Source organism: Peromyscus californicus, unplaced genomic scaffold (genome assembly GCF_007827085.1).
Source record: "Peromyscus californicus insignis strain IS unplaced genomic scaffold, ASM782708v3 Scaffold_5__1_contigs__length_169319896, whole genome shotgun sequence".
NCBI classification, from domain to species: Eukaryota; Metazoa; Chordata; class Mammalia; order Rodentia; family Cricetidae; genus Peromyscus; species Peromyscus californicus.
The window spans coordinates 22210079-22229438 of NW_026294573.1; the positions used below are offsets into that span (position 1 = coordinate 22210079).

The 19360-nt window shown below is 45.1% G+C and overlaps 1 protein-coding gene across 5 annotated transcripts in view; it reads left to right on the top strand.

The window, feature by feature from the left end:
• Phactr4 (phosphatase and actin regulator 4) overlaps nucleotides 1-17926 on the top strand; it is a 77886-nt gene extending 59960 nt beyond the window's left edge. For all 5 annotated transcript variants that reach the window (XM_052716977.1, XM_052716975.1, XM_052716976.1 and 2 more), the window contains 6 exons: nucleotides 114-267; nucleotides 4993-5048; nucleotides 7565-7626; nucleotides 10225-10362; nucleotides 12810-12886; nucleotides 15514-17926. In XM_052716977.1, the coding sequence (XP_052572937.1) occupies nucleotides 114-267; nucleotides 4993-5048; nucleotides 7565-7626; nucleotides 10225-10362; nucleotides 12810-12886; nucleotides 15514-15529 (503 nt within the window). In that variant the 3' untranslated portion in view covers nucleotides 15530-17926. The remainder of the gene's footprint in view (nucleotides 1-113; nucleotides 268-4992; nucleotides 5049-7564; nucleotides 7627-10224; nucleotides 10363-12809; nucleotides 12887-15513) is intronic.
• Nucleotides 17927-19360: the final 1434 nt, after the last annotated feature.

Below are 19360 nucleotides of genomic sequence, written 5' to 3' on the forward strand. Positions count from 1 at the left end.
GTTTGGCTGGATCATTTGAAACCAACTGGGCAGCTGGGAGTTGTATTCTCACGCTCTTGCCTGGCTCACATGAGCTGTGCCTTTGTGTTTCAACATTTTTTCCCTGTGTAAAGGTGCTCTGGCCAACAAAGTGAAGAGGAAAGACACATTGGCAATGAAGCTAAGCAGCAGACCCAGTGAACCAGAGTTGAACCTGAATTCTTGGCCTCGTAAAAGCAAGGAGGAGTGGAATGAAATACGGCACCAGATTGGGAACACGCTGATCCGGTAGGCCTTTGCATTTGGGTTTGTAAAGCATTCATATGTCTTTTAAAAGAATAATGTCTAACAATGTATGTTAGACAGGTGGAGTTCCTCTAAGCTTTAGGAGGTCGGAATGTCAGAGACGGCACTGGGAGCTTTCAGCCATCCCAGAAGACTGAAGGTTTTGCAAAGGTTGCTAAAGAAGGCAGGCTGGTTCCCAGGGCACGCAGGTTCCTGTGTGACTTTATCCTCTTGCTGAACCATGAAATGCCAACCTAACTCATCACACCTGTATTTTTTTTTTTTAATAAATAAGTACCATGTACCTATTTCTTTTCAAAAAGTTAGTATATTTTTCAAGTCAACTGGAATCAAGGAGGGAAGTGAAATGCAGGCCAGCCTCTTGTTTATGTAATGAGCATATTTGTGTATAGACAGGTGTCTGCATGGCCCAGCTACTTCTGCCCCTCTAAAAGGGATAACAGGTAGAAAAGCTCTCGGCCTTCTCCCTACAAGAGAAGTTAAATGACAGTGTCCAGTAATTAAGGTCCAGCCTTCTTACCTGTCATAGACAGCTAGCTTTTCTCGTACATAGTCGGTGTATGCTGCATCTAGAAACAAGGCTGGCAGGGCTGGAGAGATGGCCTAGTGGTTAAGAGCACTGACTGTTCTTCCAGAGGACCCAGGTTCAATTCCCAGCACCCACATGGCAGCTCACAACTGTCTGTAACTCCAGTTCCAGGGGACCGACACCCTCACACAGGCAAAACAACAATGCACAATAAATAAATAAATTTAAAAAAAAAAAGAAACAAGGCTGGCCTTTTGTCTACTCCGGCATTTGAGGTGCTGAAGCCTTTATCTCATACTATGTATCATTTACTTTAGAGGGGAGATACCCATTTCAAACAAGAAGAATTGTGAGAAAATACCCTTTACCTAGATGTATTAATGCATGCTTGTTTGTGTTAATGATTATTATGTACATTGCCAGTATGCACATACTGTTTTTTCTGGATCCTTTCAGAATACAGTGTAAGCTGGATGTGATGTCTCTCACATGTAATCTCAGCACTTGGGAGACTGAAGCTAGAATATTTCTGGTTCCAAGCTAACCTGGGCCATATAATGAGACTCAAATATTCATGATCTTTGTTTTGTTGTTTTGTTTAGACAGGTTTTCTCATTGTATCTCAGGCTGACCTCAAATTCTCTAGGTAACCCTGGCTGGCCTTGAACTTCAGAATCCTCCTAACTCAGTCAATCAAGTGCTAGGATTACAGGTATATGCACACTAACATATGCAGTTGATTTTTGTTTTTTAAGACAAGATCTCATGATATAGCTCTGACTAGTCTTGAACTCACAGAGATCCCCCTGCCTCTGCTGAGTACTGGAGTTAAAGGTGTGCGCCACCATACCAGGTGACTCTACTTCTAAGTACCTCAGCACAGTCTTCTGTGAAGGACATTCTCTTATCCCCACAGCATACTACCAATATTTCAACAAAACTAGTATTCAGTGTAGTATTTTTATCTAGTATACTATCCATACTCATTTGTACTTATTTATATGTATTTCTTTATTTTTGAAGCAGGGTCTCATGTAGTCCAAGCTAGTCTCAAACTCACCATATACCTGAGGATGGCTTTGAAGTCCTCATCTCCTGCCTCCACCTCCCAAGTGTTAGAATTGTTGGTGTACTACTTTACTCAATCGGTTTTTGTTTTGTTTTGTTTTTCGAAACAGTGTTTCTCTGTGTAGCCCTGGCTCTTCTGGATCTCACTCTGTAGACCAGGCTGGCCTAAACTCAGAGATCTGCCTGCCTTTGCCTCAGAGTGCTGGGATTAAAGGTGTGTGCCCCCACTGCCCACCATAATTTTAATAGCAGGGTTTTATACTCCCAAATCTAATTTCCAGTCTGAGGTAATATTTGATATCGAGTTTCCCTGTCTCTTCAGTGTGCTTTAATCTGAAAATTGTTCTTAGCCACTTTATTCTAAAGGTTTAATAATTGTGTGTGCATGTGTGTTTATATACATGCATGTGCATGCATGAGTGAAGTGCCCTCACAGACTAGAGGGGTGTAGATCTCCTGGAACTGGAGTTACAGACAGTTGTAAGCCACTTTATGTGGGTTTTGAGAATCCAACTTGGGTCCCCTAGAAGAGTAGTATGTGCTTTTAACTACTGAGTCATCTCTCTAGGCCCTCATCATCTTTTTTGTTTTGTTTTGTTTTTTTGAGACAGAGTTTCTCTGTGTAGCTTTAGAGCCTGTCCTGGATGTCGCTCTGTAGTCTAGGCTAGCCTCGAACTCACAGAGATCCGCCTGCCTCTGCCTCCCCAGTGCTGGGATTAAACGCATGCGCCACCACCTCTTGGCCAACATTTTTTTTTTCTTAAATATTAACAATTTTCCTGTTACCATATAGTCTTTTTTTTTTTTTTTGGAGACAAGGTCTTACTATGTAGCCCTGGCTGGCCTGGAACTATGTAGACCAGGCTGGCCTCAAACTTTCAAGGGTCCACTTGCGTCTGCTTCCCTGAGTGCTAAGATTAAAGGCTCATACCACCACCAGCAACCAAATATATAGTCTTTGTTCTTATTACTATTGATCACTGTATGCTACTTCACTGAACTGGTACAATTAATTGAGTCATAACCCTGGTAGTTGGTGTTTACCCCTGATTTTTCATTCTTCTAATTAATTCTAGTCAGTGGTTCTCACACTTAAGCATTCATTTGGCAGGCTTACCTTACCTGGCAGGCTTGTTTAACAAGCAAACTGTCAAGTTCCGCCCAAGTTTTTGCTCCAGGGCGGGGCCTGGTCTGTAGGTCTTGTTCAGACTACTGATCCTGGGGCCACCTGAAAGCCAGGGTTCTATTAGTTTCCACCCGTGTTCTCACTGCAGAGGGTTCTGGGATTGTAGTGTAAATTCTTTTGTGGTTGTTTTGTGGAAGTGTCATGCTGTGGCCTAAACTGGCCTTGCAACTATGGCAGCCTTCCTGCCTCAGCCTCCTGTGTGCTGGGACTCGAGGTCTTAGTGACTGCTCAGCAGTGCAGCGCCTCCCTCTCCACCTCTGCCTCCGCTCTGTCAGGAAATATGTAGACTAGTCAGTCTGTCCGTGGTCACGGGTGTGGCCTTTCCCCTTCAGCAGCTGCCCCTCCTGCCTCTGTCCATGGAGCGGACAGCACGATCTTTGCCTTTCTCCCGGTGTTGCAGCCAGATGGGATAATGCACGCCTGGAATCCCAGCATTCAGGAGGCTGAGGCAAGATGATTGCCACAAGTTTCAGACCACACTGATGTACAGTGGGAAACCCTGTTTCCAAGAAATAAAATAACACATATATATGTCCATCAAGGGTGTGTGTGTGTGTTTTGGTTTGGTTTTTTTTGTTTTTGTTTTTTTTTTTTTTTTTTTTTTTTTGGTTTTTCGAGACAGGGTTTCTCTGTGTAGCTTTGCGCCTTTCCTGGAACTCACTTGGTAGTCCAGGCTGGCCTCGAACTCACAAAGATCCGCCTGCCTCTGCCTCCCGAGTGCTGGGATTAAAGGCCTGCGCCACCACCGCCCGGCTTTTTTTTTGGTTTTTTGAGACAGGGTTTCTCTGTGTAGCTTTGGTGCCTGTCCTGGAGCTTGCTCTGTAGCCCAGGCTGGCCTCGAACTCAAAGAGATTCGCCTGGCTCTGCCTCCCGAGTGCTGTGATTAAAGTCATATACCACCACTTGGCAATCAGGTATATTTTAAAAATATTCAGCATGGCCACATGTGGTGTGCCACCTTTAATCCCATTACTGGGAGGCAGAGGCAAGTAGATCTTTGAGTTTGAGGCTAGCCTGTTCTACATAGTAAGTTCTAGGACAGTCAGGTATACAGTGAGACCCTGTCTCAAAACAAAAATATGTTCAACATCACTAATAATCAGAGACAGAAACCAAAACCACCAGAGACATCAGTTCACACTTAGGGATAATGAACACCTATTTTTTGTTTGTTTGTTTGTTTTTTGTTTGTTTGTTTTTTGAGACAGAATTTTTTTGTTTTTGCCCTTGCCGTCCTGGAACTCATTCTGTAGACCAGGCTGGCCTCAAACTCACAGAGATCCCATTGCCTCTGCCTCCTTGAGTGCTGGGATTAAAGGCCATCATGCCTAGCAAGGATTCTTTTTGTTTGTTTGTTTTAAAGTTCTTTTTCCTTTTTTAAAAATGTGTATGAGTGTTTTGGCTGTATGTAACCACATGTGTGCAGTGCCCAAGAAAGACAACAGCAGATCCCCTGGAACTGGAGTTCCGGTCGGTTTTGAGCTGCCACGTGAGTGCTTGGAACCAAACCCAGTTTCTCTGGTAGAACAGCCAGTGTTTCTAACTGCCAGGCTCCCTCCACACTTGCCCACCTTTCTGTTTTGAGGCAGATCTAGTTACCCTTGGGCATCTACCCTCAGGTGCTGGCCTCACAGGTGTGAGGCACCACATCAGCACAGTAGTGTGTGTGCAGTAGTGTGTGTGCAGTAGTGTGTACAGTAGTGTGTGTGCAGTAGTGTGTACAGTAGTGTGTGTATAGTAGCCCTCTCAGTGTCAAATGGCTTCATGATAAGCAAATAAGCTACTGGAGTATATGTTAAAAAGTTTACTGATTTCTTTGTTATAGGTCAATATAAATCTTGGCCCAAAAAAACCCCCCAAATCCTTAGAAACAGTGATTGGAGCTTTGCCACAGACAGTTAAGTACCCTGTGTCTCTGTTGTAGGCGACTGAGCCAAAGACCGACAGCAGAAGAACTGGAGCAACGCAATATACTACAGCGTGAGTGCAGGTCTTTGTGTGCCGTGAGTGCAATGTGTGTAAGACCAGGAGTGTTTGCTAAAGGACCACGGAGAGTTAGTTCCTGCTCTGGAAGCCCAGCTTCCTAGAAAGATGTCTCCATGGTATTGTTCAGTGTACTATAATATGCCAGAAATTTTTTTTTAAATGTTTTCATAGCATCCTGGGGTCTATGTTGGCATTTGTGATAATGTGACAATGTGTGCAGGCTTGGCCTATGCATTCTTTGTTCAGGGAGCTAAGGTAATGGCCGAGCTGATGTACAGGACATATCTGTTCCTGGTGGATTCTAAGGATAGGGCCCAAAACAATCCCCTGATCCATGGTTTTCATTCTGCTTTTCTCTCTTGACTTGTATTTCTGCAGCCACCAAATAGGAGAGCGTATCTAACTTCCTGTCCATGTGCATAGTTAAGTCTTTGGAATGATGTCCTCATCTAAGAGTGACTTAGTTTGTTTTACTTGAGTTTTGAGTTAGAGCCTGTGCTCTGGAGCTCCTCCCCTTCCTCTCCTGGGTCTGGAGCTCCTGAGGACAGATGGCAGTCCCACCTCCCACTCCCATCTTATCCCTGCTTGTATCATCCCAGGTAAAATCACCAGAAATAGTCCAGCCAGGTCCTTCCACTCCAGGGCTTCCTTCTGTCTTCCCACCCTAAGCTCTCAGCACACCCTTCCCTGAAGGCCCCTCTGCGTCCTTGTTCCTTGGAAGTACCCACCTCAGTGAAGAGCCTGAGCTGAGCCCCTAGGACAAGGACCAGCCATGTCCTGAGATACCTACCCTGTGTCCTTGTGTCTCAAATCCCATCCCTCTGGCTGTGCCTGCAGTCCTGTTTGCCCCCTCGGAGAGTGATCTCTTCTCGACAGCTCTTATCTATTTCATCCCTGTGGACATGGATGTGGAGGGTACGGGGTGAAGAGGAGAGACACACAAAGGAAGAAAGGGTGCAGTGAAGAGGGATGGGAATGTCTGTGAGAGAGTGGAGAGACACATTCGATTCTCTGGAGCAAGAAGTGGTGGGATGAAGGAAAGTGTTCATATTTCAGCAGAGGAATGGCAGGGTCTCTGGAAGCTGCTTCTGAGCTTGGATCTATATTCACAGTCTAGTCACTCAGTGAATTTAGAATTGAGAAGCTTTGTAGAGACCACCCTTGACAGGGTGCGATATCAATTACCTATTCTTAGGGATTACTCTGAAAATTTTTTCTTTTCTTTTTTAAAAAAAGATTTATTACTATTTTTAATTGCATATATGTGTGTACATGCACATGAGTGCAGGTGTCCACTGAGGCCAGAGGCATCAGATCCCCCTAGAGCCAGAGTCACAGGCAGTTGTGAGCCAGCCAGTAGGGGTGCTGGGAACTAAACTTGGGTCCTCTGCAAGAGCAGTATGCATTTATTTTTTATATATATAATTTATTTTATTTCTATGTGTTTTGTCTGCATGTATGTCTGTGCGGCATATGGGTGCCTGGTGCCCTCAGAGGCCAGAGGAGCGCATCAGATCCTCTGGAACTGGAGTTACAGATGGTTTTGAGCCTGTGAACCAAACCTGGATCCTCTAACCACTGGGCCATCTCTGCAGCCCCTAGAAACTTTTTTCCCCAAGAAAAGTATTTGTTTATTTTATTGTATATGTGTACATGTGTTGTGAGTGTGTGCCATGTTTGAGGTGGGGTGATGGTAGAGGCCAGAAGAGGGAGTGGAATTCCCCCACCCCAGCTGAAGTTACAGGCAGGTGTGAACCTCCTCTGTGGTTGCTGGGAATTGAACTCAGGTCCTCTAGTGCAGCAAGTGTACTGAACTGTCTCCTGAAAACTTCCTCTTCAAGAGCACTATAGTCAATATTAAAAATATTTTCAGCTCTGTAGATCATTAAGCACATGGAAATGTTTAGGTAGCTGGAAAATGTTTAAAAATGTGAAAAACTGCCTGGTGGTTGTGGCTCACACCTTTAATCCCAAGCACTCAGGAGACAGACATGTGGATCTCTGTGAGTTTGAGCCCAGCCTGGTCTACAGAGCTACTTTAGAACAATCAGGACTGCTACACAGAGAAAGCCTGTCTTAAAAAAAAAAAAAAAAAAAGTGAAAAACATCCTTGGCTCAAGTCTGACACCCTAGTTTTCTGTCTTGCTCTTAAGTACTTGACTATACAGTGAACAGGAAAGACTGCCTTGCTAGGAAAGGGTTCTTTTTTTTTTTTTTGGTTTTTCGAGACAGGGTTTCTCTGTGTAGCTTTGCGCCTTTCCTGGAACTCACTTGGTAGTCCAGGCTGGCCTCGAACTCACAGAGATCCGCCTGGCTCTGCCTCCCGAGTGCTGGGATTAAAGGCGTGCGCCACCACCGCCCGGCTAGGAAAGGGTTCTTGATTAGCCATTCACAAATGGAGTATTTCGGTCTAGGTTTGACCTCTAAGAAATATATGTATTATATTACTAAAATGTTTGCTGTGCAAATTGTCATTTTGAAGTAATACCCTTTGTTTCTGTCAACTGAAGCTAAAAATGAAGCTGATCGCCAAGCAGAGAAACGAGAGATCAAGCGTCGACTCACTAGAAAGGTACAGTGTCCTTGTATTTGGATGACCTGTGTGATTGGAGTCAGTGAGTTGGACTCATGCCTTAAATCACTAGGAAAATAAGCACATCTATATAGAAACCCCCACCATATTGACAGGAGTGCCTCTGTTGGTTTGTTTGTAATATTTGAGAGAGGTTGGCACATGATACATTTAAACCAAAAACTCTGAATGTGGTGGGAGGTTTCTTGTTTTCCTGGAGGGTTCTGTTTGGGTTTTTTGGGGGCTGGGGATCAAAAGAAGGTCTTTGTGCATTCTAGACAACTATTCTACTAGTGAGCCCTTTTAGACTAAAAATTTTATTGATATATAGAAGCAATAATAGGAGAATTTGTAGCATTCCATTTTGCAAATAAACTGGTTGTTTTCGAATCAAGAAAGTAATTGAAATAATCCTGAGACCTGAGAAATAAGAAGAGACGTGATTTTCTCCCTAGTCTAGGTCAGTCAGGATAAGACTTTTCTGCAGTGGGCCCATGTTGGCACTGGAGTTGTCTCTTTTCTTTTCCATTCCCTGTTACGTTTATAATTGCCTCCTGCAGATTCTGATATGTTCTTAGCTCTCTAGAGACTTACTAAAAGTTGTAAGACTTGCCAGGCAAATGCCATAGCACCTTTAGTCCTAGCACTTGGGAGACAGAGAGGCAGTTGGATCTCTTAGTCGAGGCTAACCTGGTCTACAGAGTGAGTTCCAGGACAGCCAGAACTACACAGAGAAACCCTGTCTCAAAAAACAAAACAAGAAATCCCAGAACGGTGAGAGTATGGATATTCTTTCTGGAATTATTCTATCCCTCTCCAGGAATGGAGGAATTATCCTTGCTGATTAGAGGCCATTCCCAGTCCTACTGCCTTTTAACATTTAAGGTGACATAATTGTATAGCCTTAAATGTAATTTCCAGGGCTGGAGAGATGGCTCAGAGGTTAAGAGCACTGGCTGCTCTTCCAGAGGTCCTGAATTCAATTCCCAGCAACCACATGGTGGCTCACAACCATCCGTAATGAGATCTGGTGCCCTCTTCTAGCGTGCAGGGACACATGCAGACAGAACACTGTATACATAATAAATAAATAAATCTTTTAAAAAATAGGTAAATCAGCCGAGCGGTGGTGGTGCACGCCTTTAATCCCAGCACTCGAGAGACGGAGTCAGGCGGATCTCTGTGATTTCGAGGCCAGCCTGGGCTACAGAGCGAGATCTAGGACAGGCACCAAAACTACACAGAGAACCCTGTCTCGGAAAAAAAAACAAAACAAAAAAACAAAAAGTAAATCTCTGGGGAAAACAACATGGGGAGGAGGAAGGGCATTGAAGAACCTCCATATGAGGGTGCTTTCATGTGTGGAGAACCTCCATATGAGGTTTGCTTTCATGTGTGGAGAACCTCCATATGAGGTTTGCTTTCATGTGTGGCAGATTTAGCCACTGGGCAAAGAAACTGCCTTTTCCTCAGCTGCTAACAGTATGCTGTCCAAACTGGACAAGCAGGACACAAAAGAAGGTGACTGCCGAATGGGATCAGATGCCCTCTGCTGGTGTGCAGGCATACATGCAGATGGAGTATTCATACGCTTAAGATAAATAAATAAATCTTTAGGGGGAAAAGTCATAATTTCCACAGAATCTGCTATTTTGGTAGCAGTGACCAGGTATTTCCTGGGAACGTCTCAGAGCTATGTAAGCTCAGGTTCTATTCTAGACCCATCTATAATCAGAATCCACTTTTTCTTGGGGCAGGAAGGCGGGAGGGGCTAGTGCTGGGGGTGGACAAAGGATGTTGTGGACACTGAACCTGTGCTTTGCACTGAGTTCTATCCTCAGGCAGCAGCCTCTGCATTGTAGCCAGATCTTCAGGCACTAGGAGCACATACTAAAGTTTACGGATCATGGGGCATGGCAATCGTTCTGTACAATGAAGTGACTTAAAATAAGAAACCAAACGCTTACAGTTTTTATGCATTTTTACCTATTTTGTGTGTGGAGTATTGCATGTTATGGCATGCGTGTGGAAGTCAGAGGACAAGTTGTGGGTGTGAGCCCTCTCTCCACTGTGAGTCCCAGGGATTGACTGCAGTTCATCAGACATGGTGAGAAGTGCTCTCACCCGTTACCCCCCAAGCCACCTTGCCAGTCCAAAATGAAACTCCTGATACCCAGAATCCTTGGAGAGCTTTGGGGAGGATGGGACTCAGGCGGGTATAGTTAAAGCTTCCCAGGTAGTCTGGGTGTGGTTGCTCATTCCTATAATTCTAGCACGAAGGTGACTGAGTCAGCAGGAAAATTACTGCAAGTTTCAGGCTAGCCTGAGCTACAGAGTAAGACCTTATCTCAAAAGAAAAAAACACTGCTGACGGTGGTGCTCGCCTTTGATCCCAGCACTCGGGAGGCAGAGCCAGGCGGATCTCTGAGTTCGAGGCCAGCCTGGGCTACAGAATGAGTTCCAGGATGGCTAGAACTACACAGAGAAACCCTGTCTCAGAAAACAAAATAAATAAATAAAAGCAAGCTCCCCATGTAACTCCAGTGTCCAGTGATGGTAAAGGCCACTTGAATGCGTGATTGCCTCTGTTTCTTTCAGCTCAGTCAAAGGCCAACTGTGGCTGAACTACTTGCCAGGAAGATTCTGAGGTTTAATGAGTATGTGGAGGTGACAGATGCTCAGGATTATGACCGGCGAGCAGATAAACCTTGGACCAAACTGACTCCTGCTGATAAGGTAACTCAAAAATGCTCTCATAGTCTCTTTGATTTTCCTTCTTACTCTTCTCTTTTCTAATATTATTTTATTTTGAAACACACTTAGGGTTTTTTAGAGTTTGTTAGACCTGGGTGTCCTGGATCTCACTCTGTAGACCAGGCTGGCCTCGAACTCACAGAGATCCGCCTGGCTCTGCCTCTCGAGTGCTGGGATTAAAGGCGTGCGCCACCACTGCCCGGTTTAGGGCTTATTAAGAGAGATTTTTTTTTTTTTTTTTTTTTTTTTTTTTTTTTTTTAAAAGATTTATTTATTTATTACGTATACAGCATGTATGACTGCAGGCCAGAAGAGGGCACCAGATCTCGTTACAGATGGCTGTGAGCCACCATGTGGTTGCTGGGAATTGAACTCAGGACCTCTGGAAGAACAGTCAGTGCTCTTAACCTCTGAGCCATCTCTCCAGCCCATTAAGAGAGATTTTTAAGCAGGTTTAAGCATGGAGGTAGCAGAAAGAGGCACTTGGCAGAGCCCAGCACACACCCCAGTGTGGGCGTCCTCAGAGTCGTGTTCTACTCTTCTTCCTCTGAAGGGTACAAGTTACTATGAGAGAGTAAGCGGCAGCAAGGCTTCCAGTTTTGATAGGATGCTAAATTTCAAAGCGAGATACAAAATGCCAAGATGTAAACCCAAGTTGTTGTTGTTTTTTTTTTTTTTTTTTTTTTTTTTGGTTTTTCCAGACAGGGTTTCTCTGTGTAGCTTGGGAGCCTTTCCTGGAACTCACTTGGTAGCCCAGGCTGGCCTCAAACTCACAGAGATCCGCCTGCCTCTGCCTCCCGAGTGCTGGGATTAAAGGCGTGCGCCACCACTGCCCGGCCCCCAAGTTTTATATATTTTTTTTTTTTTTGGTTTTTCGAGACAGGGTTTCTCTGTGTAGCTTTGCGCCTTTCCTGGAACTCGCTTTGGAGACCAGGCTGGCCTCGAACTCACAGAGATCCACCTGGCTCTGCCTCCCGAGTGCTGGGATTAAAGGCGTGCGCCACCACCGCCCAGCCCCCAAGTTTTATATTAAACATTGAGAAAACAGCTGTATTGCCAGGCAGTGGTGGCACAGCACACACCTTTGATCCCAGCCCTCAGTCGGCAGAGGCAGGTGGATCTCTTTGGGTTTGAGGCCAGCCTGGTCTACAAAGTAAGTTCCAGGACACCCAGGTCTACCCAGAAAAACTGTCTCCAAAAAAAAATTTTTTTTTGAGATAGAAATAAAATTTTTTTCGTTGTTGTTGTTATGTTTTTGGTTTTGTTTGTTTGTTTGTTTGTTTGTTTTCTGGGGGATTTTTTGAGACAGGGTTTCTCTGTAGTTTTCGTGACTGCCCTGTAGTCACTCTGTAGACCAGGCTGTCCTTGAATTCATAGATACCCACCTGCCTCTGCCTACGGAGTGCTGGGATTAAAGGTGTGTGCCACCATCGCCTGCCCTCCCCCTTTTTTTGTATTTTATGTTTTTTTTAACATTTATTTTATTTATTATGTATTTATTTTACTTATTGTATTCTGTCTGCATGTTTGCTACATGCAAGAAGAGGGCATCAGATCTCATTATAAATGGTTGTGAGCCACCATGTGGTTGTTGGGAATTGAACTCAGGACCTCTAGAAGAGCAGTCGGTGCTCTTAACCTCTGAGCCATCTCTCCAGCTCCTGTATTTTATGTTTATGGGTGTTTTTCTGGCATGTCTGTCTATGCAGAGAGGTCAGAAGAAGGGCATCGGATGCCCTGGAACTGAGTTACAGGCAGTTGTTAGCCACCATGTGGGAATTGAATCCCGGGTCCTTTGGAAGAGCAGTGCTGCTCTTAACTGCCAAGCTATCTCTCCATCCCAATAAATCCTATTCATGGGGGCTGGAGAGATCACTCAGTGGTTAAGAGCACCAGCTGCTGTTCCAGAGGACCCAGGTTCAGTTCCCCACACCCACATAGCAGCTCACAACTGTCTGTAACTCCAGTTCTAGAGCATCTGGCATCCTTCCAGAGGCATACATGCAGGCAAAAAAACCAATGCACATAAAAATAAAGAAAGCGTCAGAAAAATAAAACATAAAAAAATCCCCATATTTTTAACAGCGGCAATTGGAGGAGATTTGGTGCTGTATTTGAATAATTATACTTACTCACTTCTATACCATGCTTAATGTGCTGTGGAAAGTACAAAGGCTTTACAGTCTATCTTTTTAATGCTTTGCTTTAACTTGAGACTTGGCTTTGCACGAAGCTTAGTGGTGTCAAGGAGAGTACCATGTGTCTGGTTCAGCTCCGCTGGCTCTCTTGACATGGTTTTTTTCTTCCCTCTGTGCTGTACCCAAGACTTGTGGTTCCTCCTGACGGTTAGCCCATTAGAGATACGTGGCAAGTCACACAGCTGCCCTTCAGGAGCAAAACTATGCTTGAATCTTATTTCTATCCTACAGGCTGCCATAAGAAAAGAATTGAATGAATTTAAAAGCTCGGAGATGGAGGTTCATGAAGACAGCAAACATTTTACACGGTAAGACCCAAAAGATCCAAATATTTACTGCAAAGTAAAATTTCTCCAATGGACAAGCATAACAAAGTTGTTCAGATAGGAGGAATTCTACTGATCTAGAAAGCCAGGCATGGTGGCATATATCCATAATCACAGCACTTGGAAGGTGAAGGCAGAAGGATCAGGAGTTCAAGGCTAACCCATCCCTGTAGTGAGTTCAAGGCCAACCTAGACTCCATGAGACCTTGTATTAAGAACAAAGACAGTGGAGCCAGGGTGATGGCTCTATGGATGAGCACTGCTGTGAAAGTGTAAAGATGAGTTTGGATCCCTAGAACCACTAAAACCAGATGCAGCTGTGAGTGTCTGTTGTCCCCGTGCACCACGGTGAGATGGAAAGCAGAGATAGGCCAATCCTCAGAAGTCCATGGGCTAGCCTAGTGTACATAGCAGTGAACAAGAGACCTTGACTCAAACCAGTGGAAGACAAAGACTGACACCCACATGCCCATTGTATATGTGGACCTGCACCCACACACTGCACACGTTAAAAATAGAACAATGAGCCTGAGCAGTGAGGGTGCACGCCTTTAATCCCAGCACTCAGGAGGCAGAGCCAAGCGGATCTCTGTGAGTTCGAGGCCAGCCTGGTCTACAGAGCGAGATCCAGGATAGGCACCAAAACTACACAGAGAAACCCTGTCTCAGAATAAATAAATAAATAGAATAGAATAGAATAATGCGCCAGGCAGTGGTGGTGCACGCCTTTAATCCCAGCACTCAGGAGGCAGAGGCAGATGGATCTCTGAGTTCTAGGCCAGCCTGGTCTTGAGAGAGTTCAGGACAGCCAGGGCTACAGAGAAACCTGGCCTCAAGAAACCAAAAAAAGAAGAAGAAATAAATAGGGCCAAGGATGTAGCTCAGTTGGTAGAGTGCTTGTCTTGCATGCACAAAGCCCTGGGTTCCATCCCCAGCACTGCATAATATGAGCGTGGTGGTGTATTGTAACTAGAGTTTTTCTTTCCAGGTCCCGCCAAGCCCCGGCAGTCCCGTAGCCCACTTATAAAATAAACATACAGATACTTATATTATTTAAACTGCTCGGCCATTAGCTCAGGCCTACTACTGTCTAGCTCTTGCACTTATACTCAGTCCATTTCTGTTAATCTGTATGTCGCCACGTGTTCCGTGGCTTTACCTGCTGCCTTTACATGGTGCTCCCTGGACAGCAGGCTGGCGTCTCTTCCAGCTTCCACCACTCAGTCTCTCTTCTCTGTTTGTTCCGCCTATCCTATACTTCCTGCCTGACTACTGGCCAATCAGTGTTTTATTTATCAATCAATCATAGCAACATGTATTCACAACATACAGGACATCCCACAGCAGTGTATGTCTGTTATCCTAGCACTCAGGTGATAGAGGCAGGAAGGTCAGGAGTTCAAGATCATCCTCAGCTACAAGTTCCAGAGCATCCTGGGCTAAATCAAACCCTGTACCAAAGCAACACCACCAACAAAGGAGAATGAGAACTAAGGGGCAGTTGTAAATGCCTTTCTGAGTTTTGCCATTTTGTGTAGCCCAGACCTAGAATTTATATGTAACCAGGGCTGGCTTGAAACTCTCTAGCCCCTACCCTCAAAGTGCTGGGATGACAAACTCGAGTTACTAATCTCCCAGATACTTCTTCTGTTGTTGTTTTTGAGGCAGGGTCTCACTGTCCCGAGACTGGACTGCAGGCCTGTGCCACCATGCCCAGCTTAGTCTGGAGCTCTGGATCCTTCTGTCAGCCTCCTAAGAGCAGAGGCTACAGATGTGAGCCAGCACACCTGAGTGTGAGATCTGTGAGACCATACGCTGTATGGACAGCTTAGTTTATTTATTAAGTATTTACTGAGCACCTAATACACAGTACATACAATTCTGGATCCTTTGGTTACAACAGGCAATCAGGAAGAACCTTGAGTTTCTACGAGCTCTTGTTCTGCAGCAGAAGGGCAACTGGGAAAAAAAATGCAGACATTTAATGCTGATGCACCTGTGACATACTGAGCTGGAGATGCCTGGAGTCTAGAGAGCAAGCATCCCTCTCTCAGACCCTCCATCCTCAGCCTATAGTTGAATTGCCACCATATCAACTCAAGATAGGAGATCCTTAAGGAGAAAATCCATGTTTTTGTTCCGTTTTGTTTTTGTTCTATGAGACAAAACCAGGGGATTCAATTCTTCGTTTACTTGGCTTCTGACAAACAGCTGTTTTGCCGCTTGTCTGCAGAGTGACAAGCAAAGTCTGACCAGTTCTTCCTTTGGGGAGCTTGTCGTCCTTTTGAGATAGGATCTCACACTGTAGCTCAAGCTAGCCTGGAACCTGGAACTCAAAGCAGTCCTCCTGCCTCAAACTACCAATTGCTGGAAGTACCGCTCCCTCTCCAGCTGCAACATAATAGTACTAATAGAGTAAAGCCAGAGCTAGAGATTTAATTTAGTGGTGGAACATGTACAAACCAGCCCTGGGTTCAGCCTTCAGCACCACTAGAAGTGTATGTATTTTTGTAATCAACAAAAATCCTTTTGATTTTTCCCAAACAAATTTAAAGAATAGAAAAGCAGTCTCAATTGTCTGGTAACTTGTCCCTTTTTGACCCTTCCAGCTACCATCGCCCGTGATGCTGAAGTGTGAGAAGGGGACTGAAGGACCATGGGAAAGCAACCATAGCACTTCCCACACAGCCAGGCTGCTCTGGGATCCGGTTCAGGGGTGAAGAGCACTTCCATTAACGTAGCCTTTCACTGGAATGGAGTCTCCTGTGCCGCCCTTAGAGAAGAATGAAATGCCTAACGCTTTTGAACCTGTTAACACTGCAGTGGACTTGAAGGCGTCCCTCTCCCCAGCCACCCACGCTCGGGCACTTGGCAGATCTGAGTTTTACTGGCTGCAGCACACCCTGCCCCGCGACGCTGCTTGTGCTGAGGCAGATTTTGCCGTTAGCCTTACCTACCTGCGCTGTGTGTGAGACCCACTCATGTAGGTGTTATTCCAGCCGTCAAATCCTCTTGCCAGAAAACCCGGAGGCACTACCGTTCTAGCAAAGGGCCCCCACTTGCCGAAGAAGTGCTTGGACCCCTGGCATGGCAGTTGGAAGATGTGCTATCCCTCCTAGATTGAGGCCGACAGGAAGCTCGGTGTCCGGGTGTCCCTCCTTGACACTTGTCTTCCCAGCTCCTTCCCTTTTGTTTCGAGACAAGATCTTAAACTGTGGCTCAGGCTGGCCCGCAACTCATTGTGTAGCCCAGGCTGGCCTTACACTCCTGTCTCAGCCTCCCACATGCTGGGATTACAAGCATGAGGCATCATCATGTCTGGCTTTCATCCTGGTCCGTATTTTAAAGTTATCTTAAAGAAATGATGGGGATTTACTCATTGAACAGTCGGAGCTGTAATCAAGCTGTTTAAAAGAGAGTATCATGCACGGTTTCTATATACAAACCAAGAAAAAGGCCTTAATATTAGTGTCACTTTGGCAGAGAACTGACTCATGGGTTAAACTCCATAGACTATATATGTTCCTTATACCAAATGATACTGTCAATCACTTCAGCCAATGGATGTAGGTGCCCTGTGGGAGCACCCGTGTGCCACTGGTGGCCATGCTTGCAGCCAGAGCCCCTCCTGGGTACTCTTGGCCCCCCTTACTGCGGAGCCCCTCTACTCCGGTAGCCTTCCTGCCTCTCCTCTCTGGCAGCATTCACCTCACTTGCCTTTTCAATTCCATGCTGTAGCCAGTGTGGTCGGTGCCTAAGTTTCTGGATCAGGCCCTCCCCATTCGTATTTGTGATGTAAGTATGATTTCCTAAAGCAGATCTGGTTATGTACCTCGAAGAATTTTTCTCCTGAAGCCCACACAGCCTCACTGTTCCCTCCTGATTGCGATTTACATTGTAAGTGGAAAAGAAAACGTCCCGTTTCTCTCTTGTCTTTTAGTTTTAGTTTGCAGTCAGTATGTAGCTCAGCTAGCCTTAGACTTGAGGTCTTCCTCCCCAGCCTTCCCCGTCTGGGGTCATAGGTCAACAGGCTTACCCAGCTCTTCCTCGCCTTCGTATTTAGTAAATTGTGACTGTTTCAAGTGTTTCTCCTGCTTTATTCTCTTTCCTGTTGGTGTTCTCTCAGCGATTTTCTCCTTGTTAGCATCACACTTAGTGAAGATTTAAAATAGAGGGCAAACAAAAAACGCTCAAGTGACCTTAAAAATAGTGCTTCCTTCTCCATGGAGGAAGAGATGGTCTTGTTTTTTGCTCCTGCATGGTAGCTTCTGGCTATGGAACAAGACCCCACCTCCTCAGAGCTCGTTAACACTTGGGTTAAGGAGGAAACCCAGTGACTGTGCTAAGGCTGTTAGAAGTCTGGATAGATACAGGTTGCCGTAACTGCTAACCTGGTCGTTCTCCTTTGTGATTGCATTTTGTTCAGTGTGTTCAGGATGGAACCCAAGTTCTCACAAGCTAGGCCAGTGCTCCCTGCCACTGATCTGTCCCCAGCCCTGATTCCAACCACTCTTTCCTGTTGGTTTGGGGACTGCTTTGCATATGCCTTTGTTGTCTGTGGCTGAGGTGACATTTTGTTTTGTTTTATTAGAAAGGGTCTCTTGTGGCCCAGAATGGCCTCAGACTCACTAGATAGCCAAGGAAGATCTCAACCTCTGATCCCCCTGCCTCCACCTCCCAAGTGCAGGGAGTACAGACATGACCCACCATGCCTGACAGCAAAAAAACTTTCTAGTCTTCCTTCACTGCTGCTTCCCCTCGGTGCCAAGCCTGAGCTACCTGCCCGCTCCTGTGTGCCATCAGGGCTCGGATTCACTGTTCATCTCATTGTCTTCTGAAACCTGGGTGAGGGTGGCATCTAGTCAGTGGTTCTGTCTTAGTGTATGTAAAAGATGACTTTGTGTTTTCTGTCTGTAACTTGGAGTCACAATTGTAAATGTAAAGGAGGAAAAGCCTAGCCTATTGTATGTCAAGATATTCCCCTAATGTACAGAATCATGTAAAATAAATAATTGCATTGTATATCAGTCTTCCCACCAATATTAATTATTAAAGTATTTTAGAATATTAAAAAAAAACTGGATTTGTTTATTTTTTATTTTTCAGTGCTGGAGATTGAGCTCAGGCCTCATTGCTCTACTACTAAGCCATATCCCTGTGTTTTGTTTTGTTTTACATTTTAAAATTTTATTTTTATTTTTTAGTCGTGTTTTGCCTGTATGTATGTCTGTGTGAAGGTATTAAGAGTTACAGACAGGGGGTTGGGGATTTAGCTCAGTGGTAGAGCGCTTGCTAGCCCTGGGTTCGGTCCTCAGCTCCGAATTAAAAAAATTAAAAAAAAAAAAAAAGAGTTACAGACAGTTGTGAACTGCCGTGTGGGTGCTGGGAATTCAGCCTGGGTCCTCTGGAGGAGTAGTCAGTGCTCTTAACCACTGAGCCATCTCTCCAGGCCCTGTTTTGTTTTACTTTATTCCAGAAGATTAAAGCAACTTAAAAATTATACCCCCCCAAAAAATAAATTAATTAAAAAAAAATTATACCCAAATCTGTTGGGCAGTGGTGGCGCACGCCTTTAATCCCAGCACTCGGGAGGCAGAGCCAGGCGGATCTCTTTGAGTTCGAGGCCAGCCTGGTCTACAGAGTTCCAGGACAGGCACCAAAACTACACAGAGAAACCCTGTCTTGGAAGAAAAAAAAATTATACCCAAATCCAAGCACTTAGGAGGCAGAGGCAGGCAGTTCTCTGAGTTCCAGGACAGCAAGGGCTACACAGAAAGAACCTATTTCAGAAAAAAAAAAAAAAAAAGAAAAAGAAAATGATACCCAAAATACTGATAGTGACTTCAAACGAAGAAGATAAATGATTATGTTAGATGTAGGCAGAAGTGAGAATCTGTCGTTTATGTATTTCTCTTCATAAACAAAAATCCCAGGGCTGGGGGATATAGTCAGTTGGTAAAGTGCTTGCCTAGTATGCACCAAGCCCTGAGTTCAATCCCACATCATAAAACAAGGCAAAGTGTATCCCAACCCTTCTGAGGCCTAGGCAGAAGGATGAGAAGTTCAAGGTCATCTTGAGTGTAAGCTACTCAAGCCAGGTCCCTCCCGAGGACCTCCAGCTGCCGGGTTCCACCCACAGAACACTGCTGTAACAGCTGGACCCTGCCCCCACCCCACAGCTGTACCTGAAGTCTCACCTATCTCCACCCTGGAGAGCTTCACCCTGAAAAGTTCCACCCCCTCCCACAAGAAACTCTATATAAGCCCTGCCTTCTGCTCAGTTCTCTGCTGTTTCTTACTCAAGCAAAGACAGCCATAGTCCTGTCAATAAATCTCTGGTGTGAGGTTTGTTATGAGGTGTGACTTGTATTCCTTGGCTCCCAACTGCCAGGATACCTTTCCGTCCGAGCTGTAATGCTTACACTGGGTATCGTGACTCTCCTATTGCCTGCAATT